Source organism: Scardinius erythrophthalmus (assembly GCF_964197995.2).
Source record: "Scardinius erythrophthalmus genome assembly, chromosome: 6".
Lineage (NCBI taxonomy): Eukaryota > Metazoa > Chordata > Actinopteri > Cypriniformes > Leuciscidae > Scardinius > Scardinius erythrophthalmus.
In genome coordinates, this window is record NC_138226.1 from 41,015,952 (window position 1) to 41,037,251 (window position 21,300).

General features: G+C 40.1%; 1 protein-coding gene across 8 annotated transcripts in view; it reads right to left on the reverse strand.

Annotated features, from left to right (window-relative positions):
- Positions 1 to 16,055: 16,055 nt before the first annotated feature.
- The window catches only part of LOC308692215 (NACHT, LRR and PYD domains-containing protein 1 homolog), a 63,521-nt gene continuing 58,276 nt past the window's right edge, over positions 16,056 to 21,300 (reverse strand). For all 8 annotated transcript variants that reach the window (XM_081368028.1, XM_081368023.1, XM_081368027.1 and 5 more), the window contains 4 exons: positions 20,957 to 21,217; positions 18,193 to 18,279; positions 17,757 to 17,876; positions 16,056 to 17,555 (listed from right to left, as the gene is read on the reverse strand). In XM_081368028.1, the coding sequence (XP_081224154.1) occupies positions 17,516 to 17,555; positions 17,757 to 17,876; positions 18,193 to 18,279; positions 20,957 to 21,217 (508 nt within the window). In that variant the 3' untranslated portion in view covers positions 16,056 to 17,515. The remainder of the gene's footprint in view (positions 17,556 to 17,756; positions 17,877 to 18,192; positions 18,280 to 20,956; positions 21,218 to 21,300) is intronic.

The following is a 21,300-nucleotide window of genomic DNA, read 5'->3' on the forward strand; positions in this document are numbered from 1 at the left end:
AAAAACCCCAGCACATTTCAAGGTATAGTATCAAAGTAGTATTGTGACAACACTAGTGTAGTAGGGGTGTGCTCAAAATATCGATTCTTAGATACATACCGATATAATAAAAAAAGATACAGTATCGATATTCTAGCCCTTAGTATCGATACTCCGCCCAGCCATTAGGGGGCGCAGCGGCGCCCGCGAGTTTAAAAAAACTCATGGAAAATGTCGAAGATTTTATTGCCATTATGTTAACGAGGAGTGGGAACTGATGTCGCACGTTTTACAAACGCGAGCCATGCACGAGAGCCATACGGGGTCAAACATTGCAGAGTTATTGAAAGCGGCGCTGGAGGAGTGGGACCTCGTATCCAAAGACCCAGCTATTGTGACTGACAACGCCGCAAAAATGAGCGTCGCAGCGGAGCTTGCCGGTATGTTGCATTTCAGGTGCTTCGCTCACACTTTAAACCTTGCCTCGCAGCATGCACTGAAGCTTCCTGCTGTCGCTCATTTATTGGGACGTGTTAGACGGATATCCACCTTATTTAAGATTTAATAAGAAGTTAAGAATAAGAAGAATAATAATAAGAAGATTTTGTGCTTGTGTGAGCTCAGACTGTACCCTTGGAAAGTTAAATGTTGACTTGTGGTAATTTCCAGATTAATACAATTTAGCCCCTTTCACACAGCGCTTTGAACCCGGGAAATTGCCGGCAAATTGCCAGAGCGCCTTCTGTGTGAACGCAAACTCGACCCGGGATTGATGCCGTGTTGGGGACCTAGTAACATTGCCGTGTTCAGTCCCGGAATGCGCGCTGTGTGAACAAAAGCCGTAATAATGCCGTGTTGTAGCGATGACGCTGAAGCCGGGATCGTTCGCCAGCTGTGAAACGGTGCGAAATGCGCAAGTTTATGATCGAATCAGATAAAAAAATGCACAAGCATGGTTTCTCGAGAGAGAGAAATCGCAGCTCATAAGCAAACGACGCTGCTGAGACATTACATGTCACATCGATGTCACGTGTCTTTGCGGGATTTTTACGGGTTGTGTGTGAACGCACTCTCTGATTCCGGAAAATCACTGGCAGTGTGAATGAACCAAAATCAAACGAACCCGGGTCAAATCCCGGGTCACTTTATCCGTGTATTTTCCGGAATCTCTGTGTGAAAGGGGCTTTTGTGTACAATTAATCAGAGCACTTAAAGTTGCAAATATTTAAGCAAAATTCACTTTGTTATAATGCACTTTTGTCTTTAATAAATTGAAGAAAAATGCAGAGTTTTGTTTGTTGAGTAAATGTGTTCAGCATTAACTAATTGGCTCTGGCCCATGTATTTTTATTGAATCGTATCGAATCGTGTCACATTATATCAAATCGTATCGAGACAGCTCTGTATCGAGGTACGTATCGAATCGTGACCTGTGTATCGAGGTATGTATCGTATCGCCAGGTTCTCCAAGGTATACAGCCCTATAGTGTAGGGTGCCACACATTTTTTTTTTTAATTTCAAAGGGTGCCTTGACTGAAAAAAGGTTGGGAAACATATAGACAGTAGAACATAGTTAAAGGAGTCATAACCTGCAATTTTCACTTTTCCACGAGAATCAATGTATGTTATGATTGCCTAACGATTATACACTGGCCGGGAAGCCGATATTTAAAAGTGAAGCGTTTGTTTACCTCAGGGTAAATAAACCAGCGCGCGTGCACGCACACTCAAATAGGAGATTTTGATTTCAGCTCCGTCTTGACGTCATGGCGGTGCAGGATATACCATATATGGACACCGCAAACCTATGCCGCGGGAAGCCCGCCCCTCTCCCCCTCATATTCAGTTCAGTCGAGAAAGATAGAGAAACCGAGTGCACACCTGAGTTGCTATGTTGTTGACAGACAGAATCAACATGTAAATGTGTTTTCTCTACCAAAACCAGCGGATGAAATTCATTTTTAATGACGCTGTCCCAACAACCCTTTCAACTGGCTTATCGTTAGGAGTCTGCGCTAAACATTTCACACAGGAATCATACACAAATTTGGGGCAATATCAGGACAAGTTGGCCTCGAAGCTCTGTTTGGAAAAAGGTGCAATTCCAACCATCAGAGACTTGCCTGAAATTGAAACGGTAAGACTGAGGGTTACTTCAGGATTTAGCATTAAGCTTTGTATTAGTAGAAAACCTGTAGTATTTTCGAATTACCATGCTTTCCACCCTCATATCCCCCTGAGAGGAGAGATTTATGTATTTTTTGTCTGGAAAAAATCCTCCGATGACGCAAAAATCGTCATTTTGCGTCATCGGAGGATTTTCTGGACAGAGGCTAAAGACTACAGGCAGTAGATGGCGTTGTTCCGCATGTTTTCAGCCCGCCCATAGGAGGTGGGATCTCACTCACAGACAGTGTCAGCCGTCTTTCTTTGGAAGCTAAGCTAGCAGGCTCTTGTTCTGTGGAGAAAGCTGAATAGTAGGAGAAAGCTGAGTAAGTAACCATCCTCCTTTTCCCGGACTTGTCCGGCGGGCGAGATCGTTCAAAATGTACGGGATTCGGCTTTTGCTTTCTGCGGTCGCTATTCCTTGTTTACATGACACCTTTTGTTTCAATCGGACTGAATTCATTCCGATTGGTGAATTTGAATGTAGTGTTTACATGAACGCTAAACAAGTGATCGGTTGATATGCGTTTTACCATTGCTAAGAAAAATTCCCGCTCCTCCGTGAGAGATGGGAGACCCGCCGGCGCGTCTCAGTAATGACGCCACCGGCCTCGCGCTGTTCTCCCGCGGCCGTCGTCCTGCTCGCCACAGTAAACATGATGAATGAATGGCGACTGTAGAACGCAAAAGCTGAATCCCGGACATTTTGGGCTATCTATAAATCCCTCGCAAACTCATCACGTAGGCTAGCTTTGTTGTTTTAAACTGCGCACTCTTACCGGTAGGCGTGGCCTCCTGAGACAGCGAAGCAAGTGCATTCTGGGAGTTGTTGTCTTTCATCCACATAAGCCAAAAATACATTTTCTGGCTTTTCTCAGTCTAGAAAGCTCCAAATTCAAAAATTTCTTCACATTTCTTCTACTTAAATGACCTATTTTAAATACACATTCATCTTCCCAGAGGTGAAGTATCCCTTTAACGTTAACAAACAGCAGCTAACTGCTAATGCGGTTATTGTATGCTATCGGGAGTATTAGCATCGAGGTAAACATGGGGAATGGCTGCTAACGTTACTTTGCAAACAACAAATGACTGAGATCATCATGAATTCGGCTATTGTATATTGATTGCCTAACGCTTATATGAGGCGCCGTCTAGTTTGTGTGTGTGTGTGCTCGCGTCTTATATGAGTAGCAGTAAGTTATGTGCATGAGTTTGTGTGTGTGTGCTCGCGTCTCATATGAGTATGTGCGTGGAGAGTTCATATACATGTATGTGTGACTACTATGTATGCAAGCGTGTTTCATATATGTGTGCGTGAATGAAGTTTGATTTAAGCCCTAAACGGCGCCTCATACTTATACACTGGCCGGGAAGCCGGTCGCGGGCAGGTTGGGTTCATTCATAACTTGGCGCCATGATGTCATTTTGGAATGATATGCTAAAGCGTTACCTGCGGTGTCAACCCCCCTCCTTCCTGCCACCAATTTACGCGCCCCACATTTGCATTATTAAAATGACCGTCCACGACAGCCAAAATATCGCATCAGATCTCGCGAGACAATAATGCCTTCAGAAATAAGGGTCTGAGGAGCTCTGTGTTTATTTTTTTTCCACTTTTCTTTTTTAGAAGGGCCTGAAAGACTATAATACAGCAGTAGGTATCCAAGGTAATACTAGGTTATGACTCCTTTAAAAGTGAATCAGGCTCTTTGATGAATAGCAGCTATTGAGTAAAGTAGAGAAGGCCCTATAAACAAGGTTGTAAGTTTTGTTTGTTCAAAACTGTAACATTCGTTTGTTCGTTGTGTCAAGTTGTAGTTTGTCTGAAATAACAAACCAGTTAAAGGAGAAGTTCACTTTTAAAATGAAAATTCTGTCATCATATACTCACCCTCATGTTGTTTCAAACCTGTATGAATTTCTTTCTTCTGCTGAACAGAAAAGAAGATATTTAGAAGATTATCAGTAACCGACAGTTTTTGGGTCCCATTGACTTCCATAGTATATTTTTTTCCTACTATGGAAGTCAATGGGACCCAAAAACTGTCTGGTTACTGATAATCTTCTAAATATCTTCTTTTCTGTTCAGCAGAAGAAAGAAATTCATACAGGTTTGAAACAACATGAGGGTGAGTTTATGATGACAGAATTTTCATTTTAAAAGTGAACTTCTCCTTTAACCCGAAGGAAAACTCGGATTAAGTGCTATAGAGGACATCCTGTCATAGCTTTTTGGTACATAATGGCTACTGTAGATGCAACATTTGAAAAAGCGAGGCGCTAGAGAGCACTATTCATTTGATTGCAAAATACAATTTCACCACTAGATGGGAGAAAATCCTACTTAGTGTCCCTTTAACAAACATTCAAATGATTGGATGGCCTATAGAATAATACTTTGACAAAAGTTTATATTTCAGATAAACACAGATATCTATGGTTGCGGTCAAAATAGAGTAGGCCTAAATCATTTTAGGTAAAATAATTTGAACTTCTAGACACTTCAAATAGGCGTGGTTGATTATGGATTCACTTTTCTAACTTTAGTTAGTGTGTAATGTTGCTGTTTGAGCATAAACAACATCTGCAAAGTTACAACGCTTAAAGTTCAAAGCAAAAGGAGATAAATTTGCTTTTAAAGAAATAATTTTTTAAGGACTACAACAAAAGACACATGAAGTCACCAGTGCAGCGGGCAAGCTTGGAATAAGGAAAAGCTTAGATTCAGCGGATGGAGTTATTGCCTGAAAAAGATGACCTGAATACCGTTGTGTAAATTGTGGCATTACTTTACTCTGGCATTACATGGCTTGGCCGCCCACATCATTCTGACATAAATTATATTGCTATAATTAAAAACACTGAATGATTAATGAAACATTTTTTTTACAAACTTATGTGATTACTTTTGATAAAATATTTCATGAAACATATATGGATAACAGAGAAATTATAGCTACAATTAGCTTCAAGCTACACATTACAATTAATGAGATTAATACAACACTTTTATTAAAAAGTAACTATCAATCACCATTGAGAGTTTTTAATAACTTCTGACTATGATCCAATGTGTATTTTTGTCAAATGATGAGGCAGAAATATGTTGTTAATTACATTTTAGAATAAGTTTATGGGGAAGATATGAAATTATGACTTCTGACTCAATCATATTTGTTAAACTTTCCTCCCTGCGCAGTATTTGTTGTGTTCTAGTGTCCTATTATGTTTAATTGTGTCTTATCACTATATTTAATAACACACCATGAGACCAAAACTCTGAGTGTTGTGCATCCTAGCTGATCATCCTGTCTATGAGGTCAACCCCACCCATCTTGTTATTGTACTCACGCTAGGGCTGTCACTTTTGAGAAAAATCAAATTCGAACGGATATCGAATATCAAGAAATGTATTCGAATATATTCGAATATCTACGAGTAAAATGTAAAATGAAGTTAACGAACAACCTCGATCCATCAGGAAACGCCACATGGTCGCTGAATTTCACTGCGCTTCATGAAGAGTTTTTCTTTTGCGTGAAAAAGCCGTTCGCCGGAGATGTGTTAAAAGATAGCGGAGTGCATCCATGATTAGGCTACCGGTATAATAATCCTCCTGGCGCCGGGTCTGAGTGAGTAATGTACTCTCTTACCTTTGTTATTTGATTAACATTAATGACACTTTAAGACCAGCCGCTGCGGACAGAGACGCGATCTGACACATCTGTCGCATTTTCTCACAAATCTCTACGTTCATTTAAGACTTTATTTAAATAATTTAAGACTGCTCTTATGAGGACACTCGACAAAACGGACATTTGGCATAATTTGTGTGTTATGGTTTGTTCAAGCCCGAAAGAGAACTCGATACTGACAAGCGTCTTTTCTCTGGGTCGTGTGTGTGATTTAAACGATCTTTGCTGCCGTACAGGAATACAGCTGTCCTGGCTGGGACCCGACGGAGAAGGAGTTGTTCTCAACGATAACATAATCACTAATCCACTGGTTTCCACCCTGGCGATCCTCAATAACGACAGTAGACCTCACCAGCTACAGATTAAACATGCAAGAGCCTCAATTCTTCATCTCAGACAGACCCAAAACGGACAGCACTGGATGGGTCTCAGATTACAAGGAAAACTTGCATTACTCCAATTTGCCGACCATTCAGTGCCTCATTCAGTCCTGACAAACCCCTCAATTTCAGATGACATTCTGATATTCATGGTTAAAGCAAGACTACAGTGTCTACCAACGAAGTACAACTTGGCAATATGGTATCCATCAAAGCATGAGCCCTACTGTATATTACACCCATCTCAGCAGGAAAATGAAACGGTTGCTCACATACTAAACGGATGCTACAACTATAAAGGACTTTATGTGGCTAGACATGACCGTCTGGTTGATCTGGTTGCAAAGGACTTGGAAAAGGTAATCAGTGGACATGATAGTAAGATCTACAAGCATAGCACTGTACGAATTAACTGGTTTCACCGTAACATTTTTGACAGTGACTATTTTAAAAACATTCCAAACACTCCTGACATTGTAATTGTAAATGAGGCTATGAAATCTGTGTGTGTCTTTGAGGTAGGCTGCTGTTTTGATCTGTATATGGATACTTGCTACTATTCCAAATTATTGAAATATCAACCCCTGGTAGATCTTATTCTCCATCTTGGATACAACTGCAGACTAATAATTCTGGTATTCGGAAGTTTGGGCCATGTCCATAAGAGCGTGATTAGGGGGATGCAGTTAGGGGGACTGCAAAAAAAGGAGGCAAAAAGGCTTGCAAAATTCTGCTCTGTTTCAGCCTCGATAGGGAGCATGCATATATGGAGACGGAGATGTTTTGTTTATCCTTAATGCTTTGAGAATCTTATATAGAAGGACCTGTACAAGTGTGTGAGCCATGAAATTGATGATCTGTCACCGTGTCAAAGACTCTTCCCAGAGTATTTGGATCTTGTTTTCTTTGTAATGTCTTTCAGATCCAAATAAAAGTATTCAAATGTGTGTGTGTGTGAGCGCGCGGACTCATTTGTCTTGTCGTTATCTTCCATTTTCAAAACAAGCTGGCTATTGACTGTTATTCGCTTGATTTGGTCATGGGCCTACGCTGATTAGAGCGGCCGCTACTGGATGAGATGGCAAAAAATAAAATAAAAAGCAAACGGTCTAATCATAGACTGTAAAAAATGCGCAAAACATGGCACTTTAAAAACCGGATAGTTTATTTATAGTTCGGTTTCGGATATTTCACGTCATGTTCGAATGCATATTCGAATATCGAATAAAAAGTGACAGCCCTAACTCACGCACAATATTTGGTCGTCTGACAGACACATATTGCTTCTGTTTCTTGTCCCATCGCTGGCAGATGTCTTCAGGATGTGCATCATGGACAACAGACAGCATCAATACCGGCTTGTTGTCATACCATTTTACAACACAAATTTTCCCATCTTGAGTCGTAACTTGTGCTGAGGTACCTCTTCCATTTTTTTTTCATATTTTTGTCATTTGGTAGCTTTAGCACTGCTTCAGAAACCCGATTCTTCATAACTGTACCGGTCAGGTACACCTGCTTCTCCATCATTCGATTCACAGCTTTGATGGATGTAAAGAACCGATCACAGTACACTTTTGTACCAGGATGGAGAGTTTCGGACAGACGATCAATGACCAAGCCTCCCAAACCCAGTTCACCTGGTTCCTGGACTTGTGCAATCAGTGCATCGGCACCCTGATATAAATTAAAGTCGAGCATGATGCCTTCCACTGAAGCACAGACGAAGTTTTTAATGCCAACTGGATTGGGCTTCATTGGCAAATACTGTCGATGAGGACACGTTCCTGTAAATGGTATCATTTGCTCATCAATCGAAATGCTCTCAGGTCTTGCCTGAGACCTGCAGCCTTTCAGAATGTGGTCAAGAAAAGGCCTCATCTTCCAGAATTTATCACGTTGCCTCAGGTCTTCTGGAATGTCATCATCAATGACCACCTTCATTGATTGTCTCAATTTGAAAAATCTGTCGCGTGTGAATCTTTCTGTGATGGCTTGGAATTTTAACGCGCTGGACCAGTACATCCTGATTTGTGGGTACGGGACACAGGACATCAAAATTGAGGCACCAAAGAAATGATAAATCTCATCAACTGATGTGCTGACTTGGTACCCACTCCTAGCTAGTGCTGTAGCATTGGAGCAGTATACAATCAATTTAATTAAATCTTGATCAATATACTGGTTTATATAGTCCAGTGGGGTCCAGCCTTCTCTGTCCTGCTCAGTTTCCTCCTCGGGCTCAAACTGGGCCAGGTTTGGGGTCAATGGAGCAGCCCTCCAGCGCACTCCTCGTCCTTGGTTGGGTTGTCCTTCAAAGCTTGGTCCTGGTGTTGGCTCTTCAAGGTCCTCGTTTGAGCCATCAGACTCAACCTGCTCAGTCCGACGTCTGGGAGTGTGCAAAACAGTGCTACGGACTGAACGACAAGTTTTAGCAGGTTTACGTCCCCGGGTGGCCTGTGGAATGGGGTCTTCATCCCCACTACTCTCCTCCTCGCTGCTGCTTGGTTCCTGTTGTGGAGGATGGTAAGTAACGTCATCTACTGGATCATCATTGTCGGACAAGTCCTCTACCTCGGAGTTGTCCCCAGAAATTGAATCCAGTATCAATTCCAGTGCTGTTGACGCAGGAAAACGCTCTGGAAATGAGATCATGACGAAAATAAAATAAAAATCAATGTAAAATGATTTATCACACATGCAATGTCAATATATACTGTTATAAAATATTGCAATTGATGTTTTCTAACAAATTCTTCCCAAAATAAGTTTTTGCCAAATATATCAATCTTATGCGTGACTGTGTGTGTGTGTGTGCGCACGCAATCGCGAGTGAGCAAGATGGTGTGTGTGTGTGTGTGTGTGTGTGTGTGTGCGCACGCGCGAGTGAGCAAGAGTGTGTGTGTGTCTGTGTGCGCGATCACGAGTGAGCAAGATAGTGTGTGTGTGTGTGTGTGCGATCGCGATCGAGCAAGAGTGTGTGTGTGTGTGTGTGTGTGTGTGCGATCGCGAGCAAGAGTGTGTGTGTGTGTGTGCGCGCGATCGCGAGTGAGCAAGAGAGTGTTTGTGTGTGTGTGTGTGTGTGTGTGTGTGTGCGCGCGCGATCGCGAGAGTGTGTGTGTGTGTGTGTGTGTGTGCGATCGAGCAAGAGTGTGTGTGTGTGTGTGTGTGCGCGCGCGATCGAATGAGCAAGAGAGTGTGTGTGTGTGTGTGTGTGTGCGATCGTGATCGTGAGTGCGATTTTGCTAACATTCTTATACAGTTTCAACAAAGCTAAGTCCCATTGTTCACATATGTGGACATCAAATTTGGCGGCTCAGTAAATCTTTACTGTTACAAAAGTTTGTCAAAACTGCATGCCATTTTAATCATACAACACTATTATGCATAACTTAACAAGAATCAACAATGAAATGTTATTAGATTGTTTACCTTGTGGACGTTTTGGTCTGGAGTGGCTGCGTGTGGCCTGTGTTCTCCGCCATCTTTTAATTATTCATGTTTAATTTTTTTTTCTCCTGACGCCACCAGATGGCAGTGTAAGTGTCCTCGTTTGTGAAAAACATGTTCCAGTTACACAGAATTAAGTATTATGCTGCACACAACCAAAAGTGTGATGTCCACGTATGTGGACACCAGGTCTGAGGAGGTTAAACTTTTTTCAGCAAGTCCATTGGACTGAGGGTATCCTGGACTGGAGAATGTGAACTTAAAGTCCCATGATGCCGCAAAGGACTTCATCTCATAGATGGCAAATTATACGTTCTCACTCACTAATTCTTTCTGGCGAAGACTGATTTCATCTTTTGCATCACTGAGTGGGCTGATTTGTCTGGTAAATTCAGTACCTCTGGATATTTTGTCAAATAGTCCTCTAGCAATAGATAAGACTGACCTCTCAGCTCGAAGATGTCTGCTCCAACTTTCATCCACGGTAGTTCTGGAGCGTCATGTGTGATGAGTGGCTCTTTTTGATGTAATGGCTGGAGTTGTTGGCAGGCGCACATTTCTCCACCATCATCACTATGTCCAGTACAGGGATTTTCTTGCTTTGGCAGTTGTTCTCTGGATACCTTGGTGAGCTATGTGTAGCTTTTCTAAGATGACTTTTTTGAAGCTCTGAGGTATGATTATCTTGTCTCCTACCTTCACAATGCCATTCTGCGCGCAGATTTTGTTCCGCATAGGCCAGAAGCTGTGTAGGCTACTGTTCACACCACGTCTTTTCTTCAGCCAGCCAGTCTCTACCTTCTCACCTCTTTAAAATGTTGGAGTGTCTGTGGACTCAGTGCATCTGTGGCCTCCAAACCATGCACAACTTTCTCATCATAGAGGTCTTCGCCATCATCAGCCTTCCTACTTACAATTGCACGGGATAGTGAATCGGCAATATGCATGTGCTTGCCCGGTGCATGTTCAGTTCATACTTTTGTAGTTGTAAGAGCATTCGCTGCAGTCGTGCTGGGGCCTTGCACAGCTGTTTCTGCATGATGTTCTCAAGGGGCTTATGATCTGATTGCACTGTCACTGCCTTGCCATATATGTGCTGATGAAACTTCCTTGATGCGAAGACTATGGCGAGTAGCCAGTGGCGTAGTGGCGGGGGCCCCCAAAAAATTTACTCGAATAAATAATTAAAGCGTTTTTATAACGTGAACGTATAGGACTTTTATTTTGGTAGTAATTGCAGCCTACCGTGTTTGGCGATTATGACCATATCCGTTGTCCTTGTTATCAAATCACGATTAAGAATTTCCGCAACTGTTTAGAGAGTGAAGCTTATGAGCGCAAAATGAGTAAAAGAAAATATGTCAGCGGAGCTCAAAAACAGACTAACCAACACCGAAAAGAGCAATTCAATGCAAAAATACCGAAAATTTCATCCATATTTCTTCCAAATCAGCGGGAAGGAGCTGCTAGAGCGAGCACGGGTAACGTTACTCAGGAGTTTGCTAGCAGTGTCATCACGGACATTACTGCTTCTAACGTGGGCGCGGGCGCGGCTGTGGTGAATGATACGCCAGACATGGACTCAGATGCTAAAAGCGGATCTCACGGTCCAGACGATGACTGTCACAGCACTGAAAATATTACAGAGGAGGCGACAGCAAGAAGTACACGGTATCCAACAGACAGAGCGAACTTTCCCGTTGATTTAACCGATGCCAGTGTGAAGAGGGCCATGTACTTAACATGGGACCATGTAAACCAGAAGGACCCTATCCCCGAGACAAAAATGGCAGATGTTTTTCGAAAGATTATTATTTAAAACGTTCTAAAATGGGAACGGTTCCTCGGAAATGGTTGTGTTACTCGCCAAACATTGACCGCACCTACTGTGAGCCATGCTGGCTTTTTGCTGACAGGAGATGTCCATCACACCATCCGTCATGGACTGTGGGAATTAATGACTGGCAGGGTCTTTCAAAGAAAATAAAGAAACACGAATTTTCACATGCTCATATAGCAGCCTGCGTGACATATGATATGTGGAAAAACGACCTTACCATTGATGCGCAACTTGACAGCGAATACAAGAGTCAGGTTAATTTTTGGACTCAAGTGCTTACAAGAATTACTGACGTTACTCTGACTTTAGCTTCATGTAATCTGGCATTCAGAGGGCATAATGAAAAACTGAATGAACCAAACAACGGGAACTTTTTGTCAGTAATTGAATTGTTAGCTCGGTATGATCCAGTGCTCCGAGAGTTGTTGGATAAAAAAAGTCACGTCAATTATTTAAGCCCAGCAATTCAGAATGAACTGATTGCGTTGTTATCCAAAAGGGTGCACAACGAAATTGTGTCTGAAATAAAAGACGCAGAATTCTATTCGATCATAATGGACACTACTCAGGATATCAGCAAAGTTGATCAACTCAGTCAAATTTTCAGATACGTTAAAGTTCGAAAAGATGAAAATGATAATCCACTCGGCATTGATGTCACTGAGAGTTTTCTCGTATTTCAGAATATCACCGATCAAACTGCAGAGGGTCTCCAACAAAAAATCCTTGATCTTATCCAAAGTAAAGGTCTGTCACTTAAAAAATGCAGAGGCCAAGGATATGACGGAGCTAGTGTCATGAGTGGAATTTATTCTGGTGTGCAGAGACGGATCCTAAACATGGAGCCCAATGCTGTGTATATACATTGCGCAGCGCATAATTTGAATTTGGTGTTAAACAACGCGTGTCAGCATATCACGGCTATCAAGGAGTTTTATGACGTGGTCCAGAGACTTTATGTTTTCTTCAGCCAAAGCATCAAAAGGTGGGAAATGTTGGAATGTTGGAAAATCAGCTTTCAAAGCCAACACTGAAAAGACTTTGTCCCACGCGATGGACATCCAGGGCCGATGCTATCCACACACTACGTTTTCGTTATGCTGACATCCTAAAGGCATTAACCAAAATAGCTCTACAGTCAAAAAAAGCAGAGGAACGTACAGAGGCGCCCGGACTTATCAAATCGATCGAAACATTTGAATTCGTAATGATGCTTGTATTTCAGGAGAGAGTTTTGGAAAATGTCAAAGTAGTTTCATAAGTATTGCAGAAGAAAGACGTGGACCTTCTTCAAGCAGCTACCTTACTGGAAAATACCTGCAACAACTTATCACTGCTAAGAGACCAGTTTGACAACATAAAAAGCACCGCACAAGGCCTTGCTGCATCCTGGGGCATCAGCTGTCATTTCACGAAAAAACGAGCATGTATTGTGAAGCGCCACTTTGATGAAATCGCTGAGGACGAGCGTCTCACAGACCCCGAGACAATGTTCAAAGTTGGTGTTTTTTACACGTGCATTGACACAGCTGTTTCCCAGCTCAAACAACGTTTCAAAGGCTTGAATACAATAACGAAACGATTCCGCTTCTTACGTCCAAGTGAACTCGTACATGCAACTGATGATGAGTTGCGTGCTTGTGCCGAAACATTTGCAGTGACTTACAACGATGATATTTCCTCCGAATTTCCATCACAGTTGCTTTCGTTTCGAAGTGCCCTACGTTCTGAGAAAAAAAAACTTGAAATGGGCTCAATTAAAGATCTGGCAGAGCTGCTGATTCTGAAGCATACATCTATTCTACCAAGTGTCACGGATGTGGCTACAGCTCTGAAGATTTTTTTAACCGTCCCCGTCACAGTGGCAAGTGGCGAGAGATCTTTTTCTAAACTAAAACTAATAAAAACCTGCATGAGAAGCACAATAAGCCAGGACAGACTTTCTGAACTTGCGATACTCAGCATTGAAAGCCAGCACGCGCGTCAGATGGACATAACAGACATTGTCAAGGACTTTGCGCAGAAAAATGCTAGGAGAAAGGGGCGCTTTGGAGGATTTTAAAGGTAATTACCTTTATTGAATGTTAAACGTCATGAATCTTTGTTGTATACTGCAGATAGAAAAAATATTTTGACATCATGTGCTCCCTTGCATTTTAACAAGTTAATGTAATTGCTGTTTTATTGTTGGTGTTTCTTTTATTCTTTTTTTTTTGTGAAAAGTTCTTAATAAATAAATAGGAAATAATTACATGCTATTAAATTCCACAGTACTAATTCACGATTTTGAATGAAAAGGTGAATCCCCCATCTAATTATGCGGTGAGGGGCCCCGCCTCCACTCTTGCGGGTGGGCCAACGCAGTTTGCGCTACGCCACTGACATGATCTATACTGTAACGCAAATCTCAAATGCTTGATATTTTATATTTTCTTCACACATAAACCATGCAGTCTAAAAAATAATACTGCTCTAAAGTATTACATTTAGGCCATGTCCACACTAATACGTTTTCTTTTGAAAACTTATATTTTTCTCTCCGTTTTGGCCTTCCGTCCACACTGAGACAGCGTTTTTATAAATAAATGTTGGATACATTTGAAAACGCCATTTTCACGTTGTAGTGTGGACTGTGAAACCAGTGGTATTTAAAAACGATGACGTAAATTTAGTCATGTGACGCATATTGTACCAATAGATATTCATGTTTATACCATTATTGTGCCCGTTATGTGCTATTCACTTTCACACTGTTGCTAAAAATATACTACATTGCACACTCTTCATATCACAGTCCTGCAAGATGACAGAATTTAATCACATTTGCTGTCCTGCGGCAATACACGAGAGCAGTTGCGTTTTAGACCAAACATATGGTGACTGTGTGCGACCTGGACCGCATCAGTGAATGGTGAGATATTTTACTAAATAAAATTATCCTGTCAGAAGAATTGCGTGATAACTTCATTATTTATTTTTCCATCTGAATCATATCAGTGGTCTTTTGTGGGGTTTTACGCATGAGCAGTAAGGAGAATTTAGCGTTTTCAGGCGGTTTTCAAAAGTTTCTCATCCACACTGAAACGCCCGTTTATAAACGAAAACGGCATTTTCAAATGTATCCGGATTAATGTAGATTTAGCCTTAGACAAAGCATCAACATCATAAAACTCTGTTAAGCTCATTGGAAAAACACTATACAAACAAATTGGCACACAACTATTATGATTACAATGCATGTAAATTACTTTAAGGGCCCTATCTTGCACCCAGCGCAATTGACTTTGTACACCGACGCATGTTTGCGACGCATTGCTTGTTTGGCAATTCTGGATCTCATTGAGAAAATTAATGACGCTATAGATAATGGTGAGACTGGTATTGGTGTATTTTTAGATTTATCAAAAGCCTTTGACACCATTGATTTAGACATTTTAATTGGGAAATTGCAACACTATGGTGTCAGAGGGAAGGCACTCAGCTGGTTCAAAAGCTACCTAACTGATAGGGAGCAATTTGTCCAAATAAATAGTAGTTGTTCAGAATGCACAGATATTGTTTGTGGAGTCCCCCAGGGCTCCATATTAGGTCCAATTCTTTTTATTTTGTATGTAAATGACATTATAAATTCATCAAATATTTTTCATCAGGTTGTTTTTGCAGATGACACTAATCTTTTCTTGGCTCATAAAAATCTTGATATTTTACAAAAGCTTGTTAATGGAATTAGTTAAAGTAGATAGTTGGTTTAAATACAATAAATTATCTGTAAATGTATCTAAAACTAAATTTATTATATTTCGTTCAAATAGAAGTCGGACAAACATTGAAAGTATACAAATCAAAATACATAATAAAGTAATTGAAAGAGTAGAGAACATCAAATTCTTAGGAATTTATTTGGATGAGTCCTTAAACTTTAAACAACATATAGAGTTTTTAACAAAGGAATTGTCAAAATATGTTGGTTTGTTCTATAAATTAAGATATGATCTTCCTTTTGATGCTCTTCTAACATTGTACCGGTCACTTTTTGAATCACATCTAAATTATTGTAATATTATATGGTGTAACACATATCCAAGCCATCTTGAAAAATTGCAGATTCTACAGAAGAAAGTTATACGTGTTATATCATGGGCAAATTATGATGCTCCCTCTGGTCCGCTTTTCTATAGGTTTGGGCTTTTGAAGCTCGCTGAGTGCAATAGTTTTCAAAATGCTTGTATTATGTATAATGTAGTTCATAAAATGCATCCAATACTTTGCCATCTCATTCCAGTAACCTCGTGTATACATGACCATAACACTAGAAGGAGAACTCTATTACGAGGGAAAAAGCGTAAGATGAAGTGTACTAGTTTTAGTATAGCATGTAAGGGTCCTGGGATCTGGAATGAAATTGACAATTCCATAAAGGAACTACCTTCTCTTGATATATTTAAAAAGCATTTTAAACACAAATTGTTACAACATTATGCTTGATAGACACCACAAGGCTGAAGGTTTCATATTTTTTGACTTAATTGATTTTCTTTTTTGTGATGTTTGAATACCCCTATTATTGGCGTTGTTTGAGGGAAGGATCAGATGTATGCTGACTGGTGGGAGGATATTTTGTGGTGAATGGTGTTGTTGTTGGTGTAGATGGGTATTGGGTGGGTGGATTATTATTTGTTGTTATTAGTGCTGATTATGTGTCTTTAAGGGCCCTATTTATAAGCCGGTAAGGCTTCTGGGTAGTCCCTTTTTGCAGGAACTTGTTGTTCTGTGAATAAAACAATAAATAAACAATGTATCATTCCTATTTTGCACCCGCGTACAGCAGACTTTTCCCTCCACAGACGCACGTCGGTAAATTAGGGAATGAAATTGCGCTCTCGGGGGCGGTTCAGCGAAAACAGGAGGCGTGTTCCGGCGCAAACATTCCCTGGAGCTATTTTCCAGTTCCAGAAAACAATTACACCACAGACCAGGAAAAACCTAGTCTAAAGTCAGTGGCGTGTTATTCATATGCTATTTTATTTATCATGCTTGGCCATAATCAATGTAGCGTGTGCACAACGCGCATACACTTTGCTTCTCTCATCTACACACTGATGCAGCAGTTGTCATTTTTGCAAACCATACATAATTACAAGGAAAAATATTCCACACAAGGGAAATCATTGTGGTGTCCATTAGGGGTGTGACGGTTATTATATAACCGTGAGACCGAACTCTATAACCGCCAAAACCGTGTTATTAAAAAAAATTTTACAAACAATTTTTTTATCATAGAGAATGTTTAAATACTAATTAAAAACAATTGTTAACAGTCTGTGTTATTAATGGTCTACGTCATTTCCAACTGTATTTGATTCTTTGCTAAGTACCCCCTGACCGACCGCCAATCATTTGAGATAGAAATAAAAGCTATGACTATGATATAGTGATGTGCCATCATTATGAGATTTATTAAACAAATGAAAAACATTTGCAATAATAAACATTAGCAATAAACATTTGCAATAATAAACAACGTATCATTAACTGATCGTGCAGTTTAATTATACCCTTTGACTGGTCCCAAACATGTTTGATAAAAGAAACATATACAGTGTGTATATATAGCCTATAATGTGTATTACATTTTAGCTCAAAAACAATTGTAATAAAAGATATATCGGGAGACATGGTTTTTACCACTTAATGAAGTTTTGTTTTGTAAATCGTCAGACATGATTTTTACCACTTCATTAAGTTTTGCTTTGTAGAAAGCCTTTCTTTAAAGCGAATTTTGTTTGGTACAAATTGGAAAAATAAAACAAAGCAAAAATAGCAGACAATATAATAACCGTGACATGGAGTCTGCATGGCCGCGTTCACCTGCATTGCTTTGTGAACTAGAGCACATCTCCACTTGCGTTTCGCGTTTGATACTTGCATTTCAGATGGTTAAAATAGGGCCCTAAGAGTTGTTTGGCGTCTTTATTCCCATCCACAAATCCAGGTAAAGATGCTACTTTTGCAGTTTTCTCCTCAGTTCCCAAAACAAGGGCCTTAGAAATGGAGAGAGAGATAAACCATGACAGAGAAATATGAACAAGCTGACCTGTAGGATAGGATCAACATTTAGTATGCAATGTTCAAATGAAATTGTATAAATCATAAGAAAACGTTTGTGTTACTGGCTCGTGTCATATTACAGTTCTCATTTTTTTATTGGTGCTTTCTTAGTGTTAATCTCAGTCTTAACTTACTTTCTAACAGTCTCCATAGAAAGGCACTGGTCATTGAGAAGAATCTTCACCTTCTGGTTGCAGCGAGACAGACGGTCACAATAATCTGTGCATTTTTGAGACTGTTTATTGCAAATGAACCTTCATAATCAGAAAGCACAAAGCACAGCATCACTACAGAGTCTTTAACAAACCTGATATTTGCTTTTAATTGAATGTAATTATTTTTATAACAATAATTTGTGAGAAACAGACCAACATTTAAGTTATTGAATTGCTAATGAACTAAATTAAGAAAACTTAATTTATGAATAACAATTCTCAAACTTTTGATTTGTTCCTTACAAAAAGGTAGTATATGACTTCAGAAAACATGGAATATGCTTTTTAAAGCTTGTAAACTGTACTCTCCATGAAATTGTATGCAAAATCTATATAATGATAAACCAATGCAAACCCTTTAAATGTCATCAGACAACTTGGTCTTGTGTTTGACCTTTGCAAGATCTTGATTCCATCCTCCAGTAATAAGCCAGCATTTACCCTAGATGTGGAAACACATTATACAGATAAAATTAACCATATTGATAATGGCATTCTTCACATTTGCTTCTTGCACATTCATTCAAACAATTCCATAACAGTTGAGGGCCATGTACTACAGGGTGGTTTCGTTTGCTTTGCAAGGTTATCTGATATAGGTTATCTTAAAGATATTTTTCATGTGCTGAACTCAAAGATCGAAGACTTTTTCTACATACACAAAAGGCCTATTTCTCTCAAATATTGTTCACAAATGTGTCTAAATTTGTGTTAGAGAGCACTTCTCCTTTGCTGAGATAATCCATCCACCTCACAGGTGTGGCATATCAAGATGCTGATTAGATGCTGATTATTGCACAGGTGTGCCTTAGGCTGGCCACGATAAAAGGCCATTCTAAAATGTGCAGTTTTACTGTAAAAAAAAAAAAAAAAAAGGTTGTTGATTGTGGCCTGTGGAATGTTGGTCCACTCCTCTTCAACGGCTGTGCGAAGTTGCTGGATATTGGCAGGACCTGGAACATGCTGTCGTATACGCTGTAGCAAAACCCCAGCCAGACAATGGTGAAGCGTACTGATGTTTCAAAAAGCCTTTATTTGAGTTCAGCTTTTTCCTTTTGAAACACAAATCTACCTTTCTTTTCTTACACCTTTTCTTCATGAAACACCATAAGAGCTACAAGACAGATAAATAACATAAAATTAGCTCTTACAAACATAAACATTAGCCATTTATAAAAACCGTTTTGTGATGTTACCTCTGTCAGTATTAACAATGCTAAAAAACTTATGTTAACATAACTTCACATGACACAAGGGATAACACATTTAAACACTTGTTCACAGTTGAATAGATTAACCCACGTATTAATGCACATAAACATTAAACAAATCAAACACAATACCTTGTTCCCGTTCCAGCTAGGTGCTTAATTATCCCCTCCTTTTCTTGAGAACTTTATACGATTTCAGAGCGTTTCAGAGCGACATGAGGTTTTTCCCTTTACTTCCGTGGGTGCGTCTCATTAACTAGTCCCACCTCTCTAGATATGAAATAAACGTTCCACTATAGAGGCGGAAATAAAGGACTCATTATATTAACAGAGGAGACTAATAAAATGGAGCTCAAAAGTGATTACCTTATTTATTACTCTTTCCTTAGAGTTAGTTACATACGCCAACCCAGAGCATCCCAAACATGCTCAATGGGTGACATGTCCGGTGAGTATGCTGGCCATGCAAGAATTGGGATATTTTCAGCTTCCAAGAATTGTGTACAGATCCTTGCAATATGGGGCCGTGCATTATCATGCTGCAACATGAGATGATGGTCGTGGATGAATGGCACAACAATGGGCCTCAGGATCTCGTCATGGTATCTCTGTGCATTCAAAATGCCATCAGTAAAATGCACGTGTGTTCGTGGTCCATAACATATGCCTGCCCATACCATAACCCCACCACATAGGCCACTCAATCCACAACGTTGACATCAGCAAACCACTCACCCACACGACGGCATACTCATCAGGGTCTCGACCTGACTGCCCTGCCCTGTACAGTGAAAACCGGGATTCATCCGTCAAGAGAACACCTCTCCAAAGTGCCAGACGCCATCGAATGTGAGCATTTACCCACTCAAGTCGGTTACTGATCTGCAGTCAGGTCGAGACCCTGATGAGGATGACGAGCATGCAGATGAACTTCCCTGAGATGCTTTCTGACAGTTTGTGCAGAAATCCTTTGGTTATGCAAACCTATTGTTGCAGCAACTGTCCGGGTGGACGATCTTGGAGGTGAAGATGCTGGATGTGGAGGTCCTAGTCCTGGCTGGTGTGGTTACACGTGGTCTGTGGTTGTGAGGCCTGTTGGATGTACTGCCAAATTCTCTGAAATGCCTTTGGAGACAGCTTATGGTAGAGAAATGAACATTCAATTCACAAACAACAGCTCTGGTGGACATTCCAGCAGTCAGCATGAACGAATGTGTTTGGGATGCTCTGGATCGGCGTATACGACAGCATGTTCCAAGTCCTGCCAATATCCAGCAACTTCGCACAGCCATTGTAGAGGAGTGGACCAACATTCCACAGGCCACAATCAAAAACCTTTTTTAAAACCTTTTTTACAGTAAAACTAAACTTACTATTTTAAATAATAAAATAAATAGAAATAATAAAATAAAACAAATGAATATAATAATAATAAATTAATATAATAATAAAAAATACAATAATTCCTTTGTTTACTAAACAATTTTGTGTTTCTAAGGCAATTCCTCAAAGGTGAGTGACTGTGTGATCAGTGTCATTAATTCATAGCCTTTTAATGTTTTAGTTTACTAAAACAATGTAACTCTGTCATGTCATTCAAAACCTGTGTATTTCTTTATTCTGCAGAACACAGAATAAGATATTTTGAATAATGCTGCTAATAAAACAGTTTAGATCCATTGCATTTCTTGTCCAAACAATGGAAGTCCATGGGATCTGAAACTGTGTTACACAAGCATTCTTTAAAATAACTTCTTTTGCGTTCCTCAGAGGAAAACAGGTTTGGAAAAACATGAGGGTGAGTAAATGATGACAGGATGGACTATCCCTTTGAATATTAGACACAGTTCTCATCAACAGGCAAATTCACATAGAAACAGGACAGAGGTGATTCCAGATGTTTCTCACGTGAGTTCGGTTAGACTGGGGCAGTTCTGGGTCATCTGGAGGGTCCAAACAGACCACATCACAGTTAGACACTCCACGCTCATTACCATCTTTTTCAGGTTAGAGAAGGAACAGAGAAATGACAGTAATGCATCTGAATCCCTTTGGTAAATTATCTGAAAAAGTCTGGTCCAGTCGATGTTGATTATCTCTGAGTGTGGAAAGGTGAGACTGAATGATCGCAAATCCAAATGGTGACGCAGGAAAATCTCTATGTAGATACTATAAAAAAAGAAGAAAAAAAAAAAGATTCAAGTTGTTGTTTATAAATCATTAACTTATTGCTTAGAATATCTTTTTGTGAT